The following is a 19,691-nucleotide window of genomic DNA, read 5'->3' as shown; positions in this document are numbered from 1 at the left end:
ACAATATGTGTAATAATCCTTGCTAAAAGCTGGCTATCCTAAATTGAAGTTCTGGTTCAAAATTGAAAAACCATAAAATACTCGAAATTTTAACTATATTTTTAGGTAAACGTAGCGGCTATATTTTAAATTTTTGATATTTTTTGAACTACCTACTTTAAGAAAAACCTGCGGAAACGCAAAATTTTATTTTTCAAATGAGAAACCCTTTTTTACGGAACATTATTTATATATCTAAATTCTAATTCTGATTTATTAAAACGTGTATAGTATGGATAATAATCCTAAAAAATGGTTTTATCAAAATATACATCGCAATATCAGATATAGAATTTATTGTAATTGGATGATTTTTACAAATTAACTATTAAAAATGAACATACATGAGTGTGTTAATCATATTTAATTATTTAATTAAATTATATTAACTCTTTAATAATTTTAATAATTTTTATATTATAATATTATAACTCTATTATCTTCTCGTTAAGAATGACATTGTTTTATAAATTACTAAAAAAAAAAAAACAATTTTATTAAAAGCCTTAATTTAATCTAACATTCATACATTATGGATTATTTGTAGAATACGTATTACTGTATATTATTATATATCAAGCTTTCAAACTATTTTCACACATATAATATAATGTTAGGTACGTGGTTATATGTTTATATGTGTGTTCTATTTAATTTTTTTTAGGAAACAGGTAATGATGAACTTAGTTTTCTTAAAATCGAAATTAACCATAGAATCATTTAAACTTGATTATTGGAATAGGTATATGATTTTGTGTTTTTTGTTTTAATATTATTTAAAATGTTTGCTACTTTAATGGTCATTTTTTAAGTAAACATTTGTAATTACCAATAATGTGTCACATATAATATTTTACAGCATAAAATAAATATAAGTTGGTTATTGATCGATGATCGTTAGGAATTAACACGTTTAATATCTTATTGAAGTTATAGATTGCAAAAATCACACCGCAGACTGCAGATGATTCAAGATTTACGATTATCATTCGTAAAAAAACGTTAACAACTAAAAAATTACAATTCGTTTTGTTTTCTTCCCGGCATAGTAAATTGGTACCCATATCGTGTATGATATGTATATAAGCATAAATTACTTACCACAAAAGAGCATAGAATCGTGATTTAATAATTTATAAATAAAAATGGACAAACGGTAAATAAATAATAATAATATAAGTACGTATACAATAATACGAATAAATTAGCGTTGCCATCGATGTTTGTTGGCAATAAAATAATGATAATAATAACAATAAATACACATACGATATTAAACACGAATGAGCTTGGTGGGTGATGGGGGGGGGGGGGTCAGCGGCGATCGATGATGGGTATGTAAATGGGCGTCTTATCGGAAGTATGTATACGGTACACGACGTGGTCGGCATCCTCAGCCGATGACGGAACCGGCACCGGTTGCAACCCCATGACGCCGCTGCCACCACCTGCTCCACTGCCGATGGATCGTCTGTACGTGGGGTTGTTCTGGGAGCCGGCTGAGTGTGTGTCGTCCGCGGTCGAGTGTGAGTGCGAGTACACCGGCTTGGTGACGATCTCGTAAGTGGTGCTCTTGGGCTCAGAGTGACCGCCAGCGCGGAACGACGCTAGTCCGGACAGAAGCAGCGACATGAGCGCCGTCATGAGCGCCTTGCCCGCGAGAACGGCGATCGCCTTCATACCGAGCGCCAGCAGCATGGCACCGGTCACCCATCCGGCCAACAGGATGGACTGCGCGTACTTTTGCTTCTTTCCCCTGCCTGCGAAAAACAGCCGACCGGATAATATTATAAAAATTATCGTTATAGTTGTTTTGTCGTTGTTGTTCTAGGTGGTTCTCTGGTAGGTAAACGTATAACTTTTATATTGAACTTTTTTCATTCACCTATATTATTTATAAAAATATGTATGTACAATATACATATAGGTCACATAAGTATATCAATCGAGTCTTTCGGATAACTACTCGAATCTCCAGGGGAATAAAAATAAACTGCAGGTGATATATACGCGTCTTACGAGTTATAGGTACACCTCTTTTATAAATTATGAACACTTTGAGAGTTTAGATTAATTATCTACTTTAATCTAAACGAAGAACGTTATTTTGAATTTTTTTATCTGATGCAAAATCTCGATTATACATTTTTGATTTGAGGATGAAATAAGGGCAATATCAATATTATAAATACAAAAACAATATGTTATTCACTAAAAAATGGTTTATACTCTTTAAGAATAAAAAAATTAAGATTCGTCCGTTTAAATTAATAAGAAATACCTATTGAGATTCAAATCACGTTTTTTGGAATTTATACGAAAGTAATACTCTTTCAAGAAATTTGTTTCCGAATAATTGGACGACTCGCAAAATATTTTCAATGCAATGCCATTAGAGTATTACAATACCTTTATGATTATGACCTACTGGAAACGATTCGGTCGGTCGACATCCTTTTATTTCGAAAATATTCCTGTTGTACTATTATGAAATTATGAATAACCAATTATTGCAATTAATGAAAAAATGCGCGAATGACTTGCACGTATAAAATATTGTTGATCGATGGAAATCAATTTATTTCAATCGAGAGCTGTTTGTTTAATAGTGGTCGACCCATTCGGATAATAAACGATTCCGTTGCTTATATCTATATAGATTTCGCTAATACGATATTATATTTTGACAGGTTCGAAAAAAACCACAAAACAACGTAATCGCACAAATAAATGCACACAATAGAAACTCTAATATTATCCTTCGGAAAAGCAATCATTTTGATAGAAAATTTATCAAGTCTCCCAACTCATTGCACAAACAGAGTTACGATTTAGTTCAATTATTATTATCCATTTAAGTATCAGCTATGACTATGTCACGCAATATTGTGCTCTTATACGGTTAAAGTGGTTCATAATTCAATCAATCCACAATTAAATTAGTAGTGAATTTTTTACTACATAGTACTAAATACTAATTAGAGGTTAGATTTTTTTATTTGGTTAGAATGCACCTAAAAAATTCCTTCTTTTGGTTTCGTTATATTACATTCTTGATTATTCTCCTAGTTTAAAATTGTTTATGATGATTATGAGCCATGTGATCATATCATCAAAAAAATATTAGTAATATTATCAAACAGTAAATTTGTGTTCGATTTTATTATAAACAAGAAAAATAACTAAATCAATTTTTAGTTTCAACAATAATTTTAAATCAAATATTTATTTTTTCACTTTTTAACTTATTGATTTTTTTTTTTTTGACCTGAAATACCGAAAAATAAATACACAGTTATTATAGTTAACACACAAATTAAATAAAAATATGATAAATAAAAATGCTATGTTTACTATAAATAATATTGGTATATTATAATATAATACAGATTACAATAATCTTATGAATCTTACTTATGACTCATGGAGTGAAATTCAGGTAGACCTTTGATAATGACCAAATCATTTAATAAAATATGTCATGCAATTAGATGATGTCTGTTCATAACAAGGCTTCAGAATCGTAAAACTTCTTATTTTTTATTTTAATAAATTACGAACTTCATTACGAACTGTATTAGTGCAATGGTATTTTAGGTTTAATTAAATTTTTATTATCCATAAGAACATTTACTTAATTGGATAACAAATTATATTAGAAAATTCCAAAAAAATAATGAACCGTAAATGTTGTGTCTTAAAATTGCACACCAGTACACCACCTGCAAGTCATTTTAGAATTTCTGACGCTAGACAGTAACATTTTTTGAAAACGTCTTTGGAAATTTGGAGCAAAAAAGTGAGTAAACAGACGAGGTGATTATTATTTTCACATTATATACCTATAAAATACTACATACCCGATTGAATAGATGCGTCGGCCGCAGCCTCTCCCAACTTCCGGACCGACTGCACTGTCGCATCGTCCAACAGCTTGACGTTGAGTGTAAGCGTGCCGAAGTACCGGCCTAATTTGTCGACGAGTAATCGGTCAAAAGCCTCGGACGAGTCACGGCCTGCGGTCGTTTGCGCTGGTACGTTTCCATTGCCGTCCTCTGCTCGACCGGCCAACTTATGGCTGGACACCGTGACGCCGGATACTAATGAGTAGCTGTCATTGGCCCGCTCCAAACGGTCCACAAGATGAACCAGTGCCAGCTTTGCGCACGTTACGTAGTTCTTGGACACACACCTTTTCCACATGACCTACATTCGTTTATCGTAACGAAAACGCAGTTAACAATATAACAATATAATATAATAATATTAATGTTAAGATGATATAAAAAATAATAATAATAGCTAGACCTGATTTCCATAAATTAAATGTAGATATAATATAAATTATATACATAGAATACAGATAATAAAAATATTGCCAAAGGGGAAAACTACAGCTGTATCAACGACTAAGGTTAGGTTATAATATACGTATATATATATATTTTTTTTTATTGATCTTATGATCTTATATAAAACATCGGCTTCTGTGGCCATTAGTTTACAAATTTACAGTAATTTAAAATTAGTTAACAATTACAATATTATATCTACATTGTGGAATAAATAAGGTTGTATAGCTGAATTTCTTTTATAAACTGTAGGATGTTGGAGATTGATTGGGTATCAGGTCCTAACGCTTCTCCGATTTTTTGAGATATGTCGTATTGTATATATATTTATATGTATCATATTATATTTTAACAGTATACCAAACTATCATTTAAAATTCATTGTTAATTTTAATTTTTTTTTAAATATCAGCTGTTTACACTCGAGTAGTTCTTCAGTGCATTAGTAATTATACTGGAATTAAATAAAATAAGATTATATACATATTAGAATATGTATATTTTACACTAGTGGTTTGTATAATATATTATTTTCCACATGATTGGATTTTAATGTAGTTAAACGCAAAGTCATTGGATCAGTGGCGTCATTTGGGGGGAGGGCAAGGTGGGCATTTGCTCCCCACCCTTGTCATTAGCGGGCTACTATCGGGCCGGTCGACTTGGCCGGCCCGGGCCGGGTATATGGTGCTAGTTTTAATACCATTAACTCATATTTGGTGCAAATAAGACATAAATTGGGGTAAAATTCCCATTAGAATATGTCATCATATAGTAGCTAATAGCATTGAGTATATATTAATTACTCAATGCTAAATACTAATAGGTTATATAGGGTATCCCTCTACATATTATATTTTATATACCTATGTATTAATTAGTCATTGTTATCTTTCGAAAAAAATGTGTTATTTATGCCTAAAGTAACCACAGTTATCACAGATAACTAACTAGTATAAATATAATTGTGTAAGATATAAGAAGACTGTTTGTACTGAGATAAAAATGTAATTGTTAGCGAGTGGTTTTTTTTGTCCTCCCCCCCTTTCAAAACCTGAAATGACGCCACTGCATTGGATATTTGATTGTTTTCATTGATCTCTAAGGATGTTTTTAAGAAGATTATCATCAAGAAAAATCATACACGGTCATCAAAAAAAAAAAATATATTTAAATGCTGTTCTAGTGATAGTAGAAATTTAGGTACATATAAATAAACGATTAAAATTTGAAATATTGTATGTGCGAGTTGACCTATGCTTGTTGAAATTATAAATTGTATGTCTTCAAAAAGTACAATGTAAATTACATACATAATACTTTGCACAATAATGGTCAGCAAGCAAGCATATTTTTTTTTTTTTTTTTTAATTTCAGAATGCAACTAATAGTTCAGCAAAGCACGCATAAAATTATATTTATCTATGTTCCCAAATTCCGCAGGATCCGATGAACGGAAATTTCCAGTCGATGAAAAATGCGATTGATTCGATTTACGGTGTCCCCGTGCACGAACGCAATAATCGCCGTGTGAAAACATCAAATTGTCGATCGTGAAAACTTGTTAACTCGGTACACCAACAATCATTGTTCATTTTTGACGAAATCGAATTTATTGGAAATTCATTGCATAGGACACACACACACACACAAATAACTGCGGTTTCATTTCACCGGTTGGAAAATCAAATGTTCCTTCCGATACGCATTATTATGGGTACGTGACAGGTGACCATAATAATATATTATAATGTTGATCGAACACACACACGCACGATTTTATGGACGACATCAATTTACAGAATCAGTTACTGAATCAGTTTTCACACGTATAAATATAAAATATAAAATAATAATGTGGAAGAATCAGTGTTCCAAATAATTTCCATCACAAACGCATAATAATAATAATATGCAAGTAGATAAATTATAATATTGTTACTACAATATTATATTGTATAGGTATACTTAACCTAATATAGGATAGCTATTCTATCGTTTACGCGTGTGCCCCGAAATGGAAAATTTCGTTCGTTTGTCTATCCGTCCCTGAAGTCGGTTAATTCGACTTTGTTTCTTATTTTTTTCAATAATATGCAAACGAAAAGACGATTATACAGTCATTATGGAGTCGCGCCATCAACGGACCGTGAAAAAACTGTTTGTAGAGATGATACGACGGTAATAAATTGTTTTACAAAAAATTCTTTTAAAACTACACCGCTGTTCGACGAATGCGTACAAGTGGGTCGCGTACTTGTCGAAAAGATAACATATAAATTTGACGTTAATATGCCTATACACTTTTCTATAAATAATTATATTATAAGTGTATACAACGATAATTACGTAAACGAATTTCAGTTTCATATTTTAGTGTGAATTCGGCATCGATGAATTAGGCAACATATTTTTTTTTCGTCGTTGACCACATTGTATCGTTTCGGGAGTCGCAGAGTGAAAGTTTTTCATTTCATCAAAAATCAATTAGGTATCTTAGAATCTTACCTACAGTCGTATATAGGTAAGTATATATATATATATATTATATATATAATATATATGTATATTATTCACTCGGTATTCGGCCAAGAATTAAACAATTAACAATCCAGAAAAACACATATTTTTCGAAAACCACATAATATATTATATATTTATATGTATTGCGGAAACCTACATTTTCTATTACTACGTGCCATCATTGTCATCCGCAAAAAGTAACTGCGACACGTCACATGTATGTTTACATTGGACCAGCAGGACGTCGAGGTCGTACAAGTAAAGTTTTCTTTCACGTCAATACACGAATGGTACTGTTGGGTACCTACCTACACTACAACCGCGTGGCAGTGGTGAATAGCGTCGAAAACAGTATTTGACGGAAACACCTGAAGATGAAGACCGTGATTAATACTCGTATCACGTAGAAACCTTCAACTCGTAGACATGGGTGTCATTGGATTTGATTAGGACGTGATAAACAATAATTACAAGAATAAACCGATTTGACGATATTGAATGAAAAACAGTATTGCCACATGTGCGTTGAAGGGTTTCTCTTTTAAATTTCAAACAAATTTTTTGATATTATGCTCAAATCGGCCGTATGTCGGCCGGAAACACCGGTAGAAGAACGTTCGTAATACGCGGTCACTACAGGAACACCATCACCATACGCAGATGAATCAATAGATTTGATCTCTTGGATGTGAAACAAACTTACAAGAATTTACTCATTTGACAACACCGAATGTGAAACTATGATACTCTACACAACAATAATATGTATTAATGGTTTTCTATTTTTAATTTCAAATGTTTTTTTTTTTTTTGTTTCGTTACGCTCGAAAATCGAAATCACTCGCACAGACATCAACGTTATAATAATATAATGCAATCATACGATTGTCTATGTATATGTATTTATAATTAGGTACAAGATACGTATATATTATTGTTGTTATATTCGTACTCCTGCACATGGAGTGATCGATCTCGACCATAATTATAATCGACACGTGCCTGATTAGATGAAGTGATATGTCGCGTATATATAGATAAGACTTGTATTATTGAATAACGGCCGACAAATCGGATCATTCTATAGTAGCATAATATAAAATGCAGTCTTCACTCTTAGCTGCCATCGGCATTATGGTCACGTATTTTATGACGACTGTGACTATTGTACGCGTGAATGTGTGACTTTCCAACCCAGATTTCGCAAACAAAAATCATTTAAAAACTATAATTTTTAGGTTAAACGATAATACAAAACGCGTAGTCGTTTCTTTGACTGCCCAAATTCGAAACGCGTAGCCACCGGGACATATTATTGTTATTTTTTACAACACGGATATATTATCACAACCCTCTGTGAAAATTGTTGCTGAACTATTGTGTTTTGATTTCTACTATAACAGATATAATAGGTACTGCATATAAATATCGACGATAGCATTTATTATAAGGTACCTGCACCTAAACTATCGATATCAGTAGTTAAATTGTATTATGTTTATTTTTATGTGACGATCATATTGTTACGGTACAAGTTGGGGTTGAATACGTTAAAGATCCAAAAATATCTCCATATTATTTCGTTACTAAAATATTTTACTTGTACCAATAATCTTTAAAAAAACTTTATTAGATTTATAAGTCTACGTACAAAAACACAGAACTAGACAGTAAAATAATTCTATGAATCTTATAGGCTATAACTCACGATCACGTATTTTGTAGTGATACAAGCCTGGATTATGATTGGCTAGGAAACCATACAAAATATAGTATGGTAAAGTATGATAGGAGTTGTGAGCAATGAAGGTTAATGTTCGAATGTTTCAGGTACATAATATTTCTAAATGATTATTGGTTTATCAATATTAAAAAATGCATAATTATTGTGTACCATAATTATTTTGCTGGTCTTGTTAATCTTAGGTTTCCAAAAAAAGGTTTAGAACACCATATATTTCCGGTCCATTCTTTAGTTACAAGTACAATACAGAGTGTCTCAGGAAGATCCAAAAAAAACCTAGTTATATTACTATTTTAGTTTATTGCTCAAAATACATTTTATTTTATAATGATCATCTTAACTCAGTGTCGAATTGTTCAGAGTGCTAGTGTACACTTTTGGTCATACAACTTATTCATAACATTTAAATATTTTAATTAGTTATACAGTAGATAATGCCACCAACATCTTTATAGTAAGTTATTAATATTTTAAGAAAAAATTGTTATTATGATATATATTTTATGAATAAAATTGAGAAAACTAGTAAAATCTCGTTTTGATTCATCACATTCGAGGTATAACAATATATTTTTCTTTTTATTGTAAACTATTTCACTAAATAAATAGACAGTAAATAAACATGAAACAATATAATATGTATATAGTATAGCTTTTAAGTATCTAGGTACTTCAAATAACAATTTATGGTCCCACGGTCTCAATGATTTTTTAGTGTCTTAGGTTATTTGAATATAAATAATCATACATTGGATTCGTGTAAAAAAAAAATGTAAATATAATATCTATGGTAATTCAGTTGACAGTTATATTTAATTAACTATCAAAACATGTATGCGATGAAATATAATTTAATCTCTTTTCTATGGATAAAATGAAATAAAATACACATACTTCAAATGGGTTTCCCACGACGAAGAATCCTAAAATGAGATAAGATGTTATGTCTGAAAACTATAGTGCTAACCTATATGTTAATGATATAATAAATACAATTTCTTTAAAAATATATAGTTATAGTTAGACTAATATGAAGTACCAATTCGTTTTTATACGTCACAAATGCGCAGCTGCTTCATTCGCAAAAACAAAAACTACACATTTCCAGAGGTTTAAATTTTTAAATCTATGTTAACTCGAATACATATATTTATGATTTGAAAACATTAAGTGCATAATGCAAAAAATAAAACAAAAATAAAAATAAAACAATTACGGTAGAAAACAATTCACCAATACAATGCAAATATTTTTATAATATAATACAGTTGTTTATTATTATTGTTATGTCGATTTCATTTTCTCCACTTTCAGTGAGTAAATTGATAATATAATTTTCTCTAGAAAACCAATTTAAAGGCCTACACACATTTAAAGCAAATCAATATCAGCAGGAATAAAAATTAACCTCTTCTTCGGCTGCATGTATATATGCTATTTGAATGGTGTGAATTGTCCGCGCGGAACGGTCATAATGGTTCGTAATGGTTATGTTATTATATTATTGTTGAATTGGACATAAAACATGAGTTATTATTATTATTGTTATTGTCGTTGTTGATTTTTTTTAGAAATTATACTTGTAACATGAAAGTATCGCTTTCGATATGTAAGAAAACGATCAATGATCGTATCCGTATTATTTATATCACGAGAATAATAACGATAAGAAAATATATTTAAATGTAAAATATTATTCATATTATCACATTTATATATGCTTTCTTTAATATTCTAAGTGAGTAAGTGACATCGTATATTTGTACGTTCCTTATGGATTTGCATTGATAAGTGAAAAAAAATCGTATAATGATATAATTGTTTGAAAACATTGTTTAAACTCGGTAAAAAAAAATAAGCACAAGAAATGTTCGGTAAAAAATATTATATATCGTATCAATATGTCATCGATTTTCGATCGCAGTGTTATATATAGGTGCCTATCTACCTGCCTTGTCATCTCAAACACTATAAGTTTATATTTTTGTTTCCTCTTCGACGGAATTCAACTCAAAAGAGGAGTTTAAATTGAACAATACAACTTGCTTGCTAGTGTTCGATGAAATATAAAGTCACAGTAGAAACATCAATTTTAATGACACGAAGACACAAAACAAAAAACATTTATCTGTATATAATAATATTACCTTCGCGAGTATTAAAAACACTGCGTCGGTAGTACATCAATACGACTGTTGTCATTCGATATACTGTCAATAATATGTTTTTCAGGGCACCCCGCGATTATATTATTATTAGAACAACATAACTGAAATACGTTCAGTCACTATCTATATTATTATTTACAATATAATATCTAATATAAGTTTCTTATTTAGCCAACCGTGATGAGGTAATTATTTTCTATATGTTATGTAAAAACTAGAGAAAAAGTTCGACTTGGTTCCACCAACTTTTTTAATTTTATGAGTCGATATAATAATCTTGTTTCGCATTAAACTGAAATCAAATACCGAACACGTGCTGTTTTTTGATAATGCAACGATTTGCTCGGCGTGAATCAAATAATAACAATGTGTATAGGAATTTTTAAACTGCAGCGTTGTTAAAATGATTTAATATTTTCTTTTGATATTTTGCCATAGTTACGCGTGAAAATGCAATTTCAGTCCCATCGTTTTTCTTTTTTACGAACAATATATCTACGAAATCATAAAATCGTTCTGGGCGAAGGTCATACTAATTGGGCTCATCAACTGCGGGTGTAAATATTACAATCGTTATTATTTGAATTCCCGCCGACGTATTATTTTGTGTCGGAAATTTAAAACGAAATTCTAGAATATCCTAAATAAAAATGTTGTCTCAAATCCCTTATCTTTCGAGATACCAGAGATGATGGAATAACTAGCCAACAATTTATAAACATTTAGTGTTTACATCTTACAAAGCTGACCTCTTATTAAATTTAATAATATTTAAAACGTTATTATTTATTATGTTATTTAATACCGTTGATAGTTTGCTTAGGTTTTAGACCTAAAAGACCATGCCATCGCCATTGTCATGTTATATATAGTGCTCGGTAATGGTTTCGCATTGTTAAAACTCTCGCATCATTTTATATAAATCATAATAATATTATGTGTACGTAATTCGATGTTGATATTATAGTATTTTTTCTTCTCTAGTGGCATGTGTCTATACTCAAATAATATAAACGTAATCTGTTTGTAAAAAGTACATAAACGTAGACGTTATATAAAAATATGCAAGAATAACATAAAGTCAATAAACGTAAAAATAAAAATGTAACAAAAATCGCATTAGAATGAAAAATAATGTATTTTTATAACCATCAAAACAATCAAAATAACAACATTTAAAATAATTTTAATCGGACGTAAAATTTAAAATACCCGTGTATAAGTACTATATAATTATTTTCGAGTTTTCACTGTGGGTGACCTATGTACGCAAAGTAAATGAAATTTCGTGGGTGGAGAAATATATATTTGCGCATTCATCGCTTAACATGTTATTATTAGATAGGTGGCCATTACGTAAGGTAATACGGTTATACGTACTTTTTTCAAGCTTTCAGCCGATCCGTTGAAGGGCCTGGAAAACGCGGTGGCAGTCTGGTCGATGGAGTTAATTTCGGCTGCGGAGGACTGATCGGATGCTGCTGTTTCCCGTGATTCTGAAGCATCGACCGGCGGTTGGCCACGAGTTCCGGCCAATGTCAAAAGCGCTAGAGTGGTCATCAGTATAGCGACATCACGGCGGCCGTACATGGCGACGGTTCGAGGTGACGAATATAACGTGAAAATAGTTTTTTATTTAATAAAACGGCTGACGTTGAGTTTTTATAGAACTGTCGATCGTAAAACCGATAAATCGCGTCGCATATGTATAATGTGGACGAGTCGCACGCTGTCGTGGTATACTACGGTCGTGAGCGGAGGGCGGCGGTGGACGATCGAACGCTGTGGCGGTCTCGTGGTTGTGTGATGCACCGGGACGCTGCGAGATCAGTTATAGGCGGACGAACGGAGCCGGAGATTCGGGTCGCGCGGTGGCAGTCCATCCTACCGCATGAAAAACCTCGGTAGGGAAAACGACGTGTGCATACCTCTATATGGATGTACACACCAGCTATAGACACTCGGCATAATATTTTTATAAAAAGGAAAAACTATTTACGATTTAATAATATATTATCCGTGTGGCGATTGGTGAGTATAATATAGTATACGACGTGTATAGTAAGCATCATAATACAGCAAAAGTAACGACAACAACAACAACAACAACAACATCAATGACAAAAATATAACAGCACTATACATATAGGTACGGATAAAACGCGTATTCCTCGACTTGTCACACCATGTAAACAAAGAATTTGGACCAATTACCGACGTGATATTTCCCATAAATGTCTGGTGGATGATAACTGTATAACATGCTCATCGGTTTTAGAAGTTAATTTTATTCCTAAATTTTTCAAAATGTAAGACAATGACTTTTGATAGAACTCGTTCTTCAATAATTTTTTTTTTACTGTCTCAGTGAGTCACCAGTTACACCTGTTATAGGTAATGGCGCCATGGACGTAGGATTTAAATTCAACCATAACCTTAATCCTAGTTCCTATATTAATTATGTTTGTTGTAATGGTTTTAAAACCCCTGGGTTCATAATGATGAGATTTCCCAAGGTGGCAAAGACTTCCGTTCTGAAGTATATGGCAGCAATTTTTTGGTGCACTGGTGTCACCAAAACTCGAGTATGGTGTGATTGTATGGGGTTCTCATATTAAAAGCGACTCTATGCAGCTTTAAAGAGTACATAGAAGATTTTTGAGGTTCACTAGTAATTTGTTGCAGATCCCATGCAAACCACATGATTATTTCCATGTGTCTGGTTTATTCAATTAAATATCATTGGCTGAGCGTAGGTGTTTAGCTGGTATACGTTTAATCAAAAGTCTCTTGATGAAGAGTAATAAATAGTGGATTTTTCTGCCCTTATATCTTTGCATTGTTTTAAAGTTCTTTGGTGAAATTCTAGGACAACAGTTCCCTTCTTAGATTCATATTTTACCACCAGCTATATGAGGAATGAACATATATTAGGCGATTAATGTCTTACACTAACCCTTTCTTATGTATGTTCATGAAATGTAACGAATATGTAGTATATATTGTAATTTATTTGTAAACTATTACTATTAAATATTTTCTTTATTAGTATCTTATAATCTAAAATTACTTTTTAAGGCATTGCCATTTTATTAACAAAAGTTTCACCCGTAAATTTGTTAAATAGTTAAATAAATTCAGGCTAATGACCTCTGCTGTCGAAGCCTTTACTCTTAATTAAAAAAAAAGTTAAATAAATGTTTTGGATAATATTATATCAAAAATATATAAATTTGTTTATAAAGTAGCGATTAAATTTGACAAATTTGACAAATTTCAATTGTCAAATATTATTTAGTTTTTTATAATATTAAAGCATGTATTAGTTGTTCATTTGTAACGGTACAAACCCTTTGCTACAAAAAGTGGCGCACTTTTGTGCTGTTTATTTACCTAAAGATGCGAGGCGGCCGAAGTATAATATAAAAAACGGGCGTTAGAGCACGCACTATCGGCCGTCCGGTTTATAACGGTACAAGAAATAAGCATTCGATAAATCAAGTTACTAGCGTAACAACTCAACCAAAACTATGCTTTCAAAGATTAAAGAACACCGGAAAAGTATATAACAAAGTGTAACGATAGAGTATTATCCAATCACCTAGTATAAAGAAAAAGAAAAAAACCAACAGATACGAGCAACGGGAGACCCGCGGATAGCATATAAACGTGGGCTACTGCCGCAACGAGCGACATCGTCCCGGCTCCCGTAGTAGAAGTTCGATATATACCGGATGGTACTTCACGACCATCATACGGCAATATCAAAACGCTAATACTACCACTGCCAACACTTCCCCGAGTTGCGAAGAACAGTGTACATACTATGGGTTTACTCTTAGTTGGAAACCTACAATGTTGAACGCAACCAACGTCAACCGTTATATCCGCTATTTAAAGTATACATTGAGACGGAATCATTATATGACCGGTTGTCATTCCTTCCCAGGCAAGTGACGTATACAATATCGAACAAGAGATCAGGACAGTGAATCAGCCATCCCACCAAGGATCAGGACAGTGTATTAGCCAACCACCAAGGATAAGGACAGTGAATCAGCCAACCAGCAAGGATCAGGACAGTGAATCAGCCATCCCACCAAGGATCAGGACAGTGAATCAGCCATCTCACCAAGGATCAGGACAGTGAATCAGCCAACCAGCAAGGATCAGGACAGTGTATCAGCCAGCACACCAAGGATAAGGACAGTGAATCAGCCAACCAGCAAGGATCAGGACAGTGAATCAGCCAACCAGCAAGGATCAGGACAGTGTATCAGCCAGCACACCAAGAATCAGGACAGTGTATCAATCAACCCGTCATTGATCGGGAAAGTGAAGCGGACAACTACCCAGCGATCAAGACTGTGAAGAAGGTACCAGCAGCGACCGTGAGTAAAAAAAATACCAAAAGATAGTTCTAAGTCTTCTATATATTTTCAACCCCTAATCATCCATCTGTACAACCCTCACGGGTTGAATGATTTATTGTAAAATAATAATAAAAAGTTAACAAACAACAAGAAAAAAAGAATTGAGTTTTGTTACACATTTAACGATAATTTACAAATAATATTCATATACGTTTTTCTAGATCATTATTGCTGGCTGACTGTAGTTTGACGAATAAAGGTAATTGATAACCAATGATCAGAGTATAAGGGATAACTCAAGTATTTGCGCAGGAATCTATTCAGAAGCTTGTTTCAATAAATTACCCGATTTGGTAAGTACATATTATATAAATATGAACTACTAAGTATTGAAGTGTTATAAATTAAACTAAAACCATGGTCTTATATGTATTGAATGATTATTGTAGTACCTCACACAAATATTATTAATGACGTGGGCAATAATTTCCTAAATATAAATATTGATTATCAACATTAGTTTTATGGCTATGTGATGGTTTATTTACCAAACATAAGATCGACCATATTTTAATTCGACAATAATACATTTATTCAAATTATGAATTTTAGAATTTTAGAATTATTAAATATGTTATTTATTAAGGTATTGGAGTTTTAATTTTTTAATACTTAGATTTTTATATAACTTGTGGAATTTTCAAACAAAAACCACCTTATTTATTGTAAATTACTAAGGAGATCATTTGTTTTGAACAATATTGAATTATAGATATCGTATTCGTACAAAGACGTGTACTTATTAAAAAATTTTTAAAAAACCATATAATAATTAAACAAAATACAAATGCATCAACATAGAATAAAAAGGGGGATTAGCGTGATTAGGAAATCAACATTTTTATGAATGAAATTTGGTTTTGGAATGTATAATATTTATTGGCGTACGTGATATGATGTATAAAAATGGTTCTAAAACGAGCAAGTTTACAACCAGAGGAGAGTTGAAAGATGCATCTCAGGACTACCACGTCATTATTACATATTTTGATCACTATAGGGACTTGTTTTAGAAGTCGCACATACGATTTGCAGATGAATTTTTGACTTCACTGGGGCATATTATAATAAATCATATATGCATTTACAATATCACATATGTACGCTATACGGTTAATAGTTATTTCACCGCCTACGCGTTAGAAAAAGAAAGGAAAAACACAATGTGCCGCGGCGGAAAATCGTATAATGACCGGACTAGACTGCCCCACTATCTCTCGTGTGTTTATTGTTGTCGTAATGTATAGTATAATATAATTATTATATTATTATTATATTCACCTGGCACAAAAAACTAGGTATTGTAATTTACGCGCGCGCGACGTGCGCTGACCATTTTTACACGCTCTGGTCCGAAGCTTATCATCATTCGCACGTACCTAAATAATAATAATATTTTGTACCTACCCGGAGTACGACTATACATAGCTATTTACGGCTATAATGACTGGTACGAGACGTCGCACGACAATGATATCGTCTTGCTTAATTTAATATCACGTCGGTACGTCACTCGTCAGCAGCTACGGAGCTGCGTATTCACGCCACCGTATAACGACTATCGATTTAGTGACATCGGAAAATTTCTACTGAGCGAGGTTGAACTCTTAACCCTCTTCTCGCCATTTACGGCGATAAGAACACAAAGGTCTGTATCAACACTGTCACATGAAAAATGTTAACCCACAGTTGATACAACCCGACACGTCTTACGTTGAGTCGTATTTTTATGAGATGTATAGTACATAGTATCATACCCATAAATAGATTCAATTAGTGACGTATTTGGATATATATATATATTTTCAAGCGAGGAATATTTACGTGAAAAACAATATATTATATTAGATATAAGTACCAACGAAGTAAAATATGTAAACGTCACTTAAAATGTTTGACGATAACTCGAGTAACTTAACGTAACGTTTTTTGTGTCAGATCTCCGGATATGTGGGACATATTACAGATGTACGTGACATGTCAATAATCTCATTTTTTTCGTTATTTTTCAACAGACAAATTTTACTCATCCAAAGCCTTCGCATAGTAGTTCTTTCCAATGTCGAGTTCCGATTTGTTCGAACATACATAAATACCTATAGAACATTATTATATATACTCTGTATTTTCGTTCAACCTAAAACAAACACAAACACGCATCATGTACACCATAAGTCTTTATTATTATGGTCTGAAAGTAATATGTACGATAGAATTAGCGTGTGTAGCGGAAAAACACACTCTTAATTGCAATAATAATAACATATAATAATATAATATTCTTGCTGGTATACACGTATTTACCTATAATTGCTTGGTGTCCAATTTTTCAGCAAAACAGTTAAACTGCCGAACATAAATCACGCGTCAGGTCTGGCAGTTTATTCCAATTATCGTCTATCCTCGAGATCCAAACACGAGTAAAATACGTGTACATGACACGATGCATGCGAGTCATGCTCGAACTAACGATGGTCGCATTTAAAATGCATCGTCGTACAACAAAACGGGATATTCATGTAAGTCATTAGTTAGTATTTTTAATATTATTATGATCGTTATCTTAGCGCCGAATTCAGAACATTTTAATAGTTAGGTTTATATAATAAGGCAGAGTAAAACTATGTAGATCTGATAAATTTAGACACAATTAAATGACCGTTCTGGATAAAGGATGAACAATAAATATCACACTATGTGTTAAGTAGATTCTGTGATTTTTGAGGACTCTTTGGTCAAGAAATCAAACAGCAGTCAAAAATTATGTTCTGTTCGACACAAATATAAAATAACATTATAGTAATACGCATGCATGTTTTGAAATTGCAGTGAATTGTTGTGAAAATAAACAATTATAATGCGCAATAGTTAATTAATATTTGTACAGCGAATTCTCTCTTGATACCTTAAAAGCTTAATCTTAACTATAATTCGTTTTTGTTATTATGTGATTGATAATTATTTAAACAATTATTATTATTGTTTATAATAAAATAGACAAAAACGCTGCACAATAAATATTTAATAAAGTAAGAACAAAAAAATCAAAAATTGAATTCTATTCAAAACATATTTTACGATTGGAAATTCGTTCATATTTTTCATTTTCACTTTTATTGAATATTAATGTATGACGTTTGGTATTTACTGCATATTATTACTTCGTATTTGTAAAGACGGAATGATAATCCCGTGATATCACTTTTTTTCCAATTAGAAAATGTTTCTGTTCGAACGTTTGTTGCTGTTGTTGTTGTTTTTTTTTTTTATGACAATGATCCTAGAAATCTCGTATTATTAACTACTAATTGAGCATATGCAATTTATAAAATCGAATAGTAAAATTTTTTTGTGCACATCGGCATTTTATAGGCATTGTATTTATACATTTATACGCAAAGCTACTATTGTATCGCTTGTCACGTTTCTACAATTATTATTTATTTAAACCGCGTCAAAAAGTATTATACGATTATTAGGATACTAGTAACAGCTAACAAGCTATTAACTATATTATAATCACAAGTCAAATACCTTTAAAGAAAGTATAGCTACCTATAAAGTGATATTTAACGCCCACTTTAAGCACTCATAATTAAATAATGATCATTTGACGCACATAATTTGTTTTTAAATTAGTAAAAATAACTATACTTTAAACTTATGGAATGCTTATCAATTTTATATTGCTATAAACATTTGTTTAGTAAATTTAGTTTTGAAAAAAATCAAAATATAAAATAAATTATATAATTTAAATATTTCCGTCGAAATTTCATGTTTATTTATTTTTTTTATAAAAATATGTTGTATTATCCAAGACCATATTTTAAAACGAGTGATAACTTATTAGTTATGAGACTGTTTTATAAGATTTATCGTAATATTATTATAATAAATTCACGTATTGTAGTTGTAATTATATACATCAAATTAAATTGTTTGTTCTGATGAGGTACACAATTTTTAGTCATAGGACACACAACATTTTCAGCATGTCTACCACTGAAATACTCGTATTATTACTGAAATTGAATACACTCAAAAGTAATTTGGTGCAACTGGCAACTGATAACTGATCACTGCCGGGTAAGATAGTATCTACCCACTCACCCACCAAATCACCCATATTATTAGGTATTGAATTTTATTTTAATTCTTTTCCATTAGCTGCTCAATCAGGGCTGATTGTCTGATTTAATGTTGTAAAACTACGAATCAATAAAATAAAAATTATAATAATGTAGAGGATAACATGGACGACGGTGGACCAATTTGAGTATATTTTGATGGACATTTAAATGAACACGTAGGTACGCAACACACGTGCTGCTAAATCGACAGCAGCTAATAATCGTAATAATAATAATGATAAATAATATATATTATTATATTGTACGATTAAACGTGATGATATTCGACGAGAAATCAC

At 31.7% G+C, this 19,691-nt stretch overlaps 1 protein-coding gene across 1 annotated transcript; it reads right to left on the bottom strand.

The window, feature by feature from the left end:
• Positions 1-1,147: 1,147 nt before the first annotated feature.
• On the bottom strand, positions 1,148-12,652 carry LOC107168878 (uncharacterized). Its single transcript, XM_089228603.1, has 3 exons — positions 12,207-12,652; positions 3,900-4,245; positions 1,148-1,799 (listed from the first exon to the last, which is right to left on the bottom strand). The coding sequence occupies exons 1-3, from the start codon at positions 12,414-12,416 to the stop codon at positions 1,354-1,356; spliced, it is 1,002 nt and encodes a 333-aa protein (XP_089084729.1). The 5' UTR covers positions 12,417-12,652; the 3' UTR covers positions 1,148-1,353.
• Positions 12,653-19,691: the final 7,039 nt, after the last annotated feature.

The sequence above is a fragment of the Diuraphis noxia genome, unplaced genomic scaffold (assembly GCF_037042655.1).
Source record: "Diuraphis noxia isolate RWA-SAM2 unplaced genomic scaffold, SU_Dnox_SAM2 contig0005, whole genome shotgun sequence".
Taxonomy (NCBI): domain Eukaryota; kingdom Metazoa; phylum Arthropoda; class Insecta; order Hemiptera; family Aphididae; genus Diuraphis; species Diuraphis noxia.
This window is presented reverse-complemented; position numbering and strand designations above follow the sequence as displayed.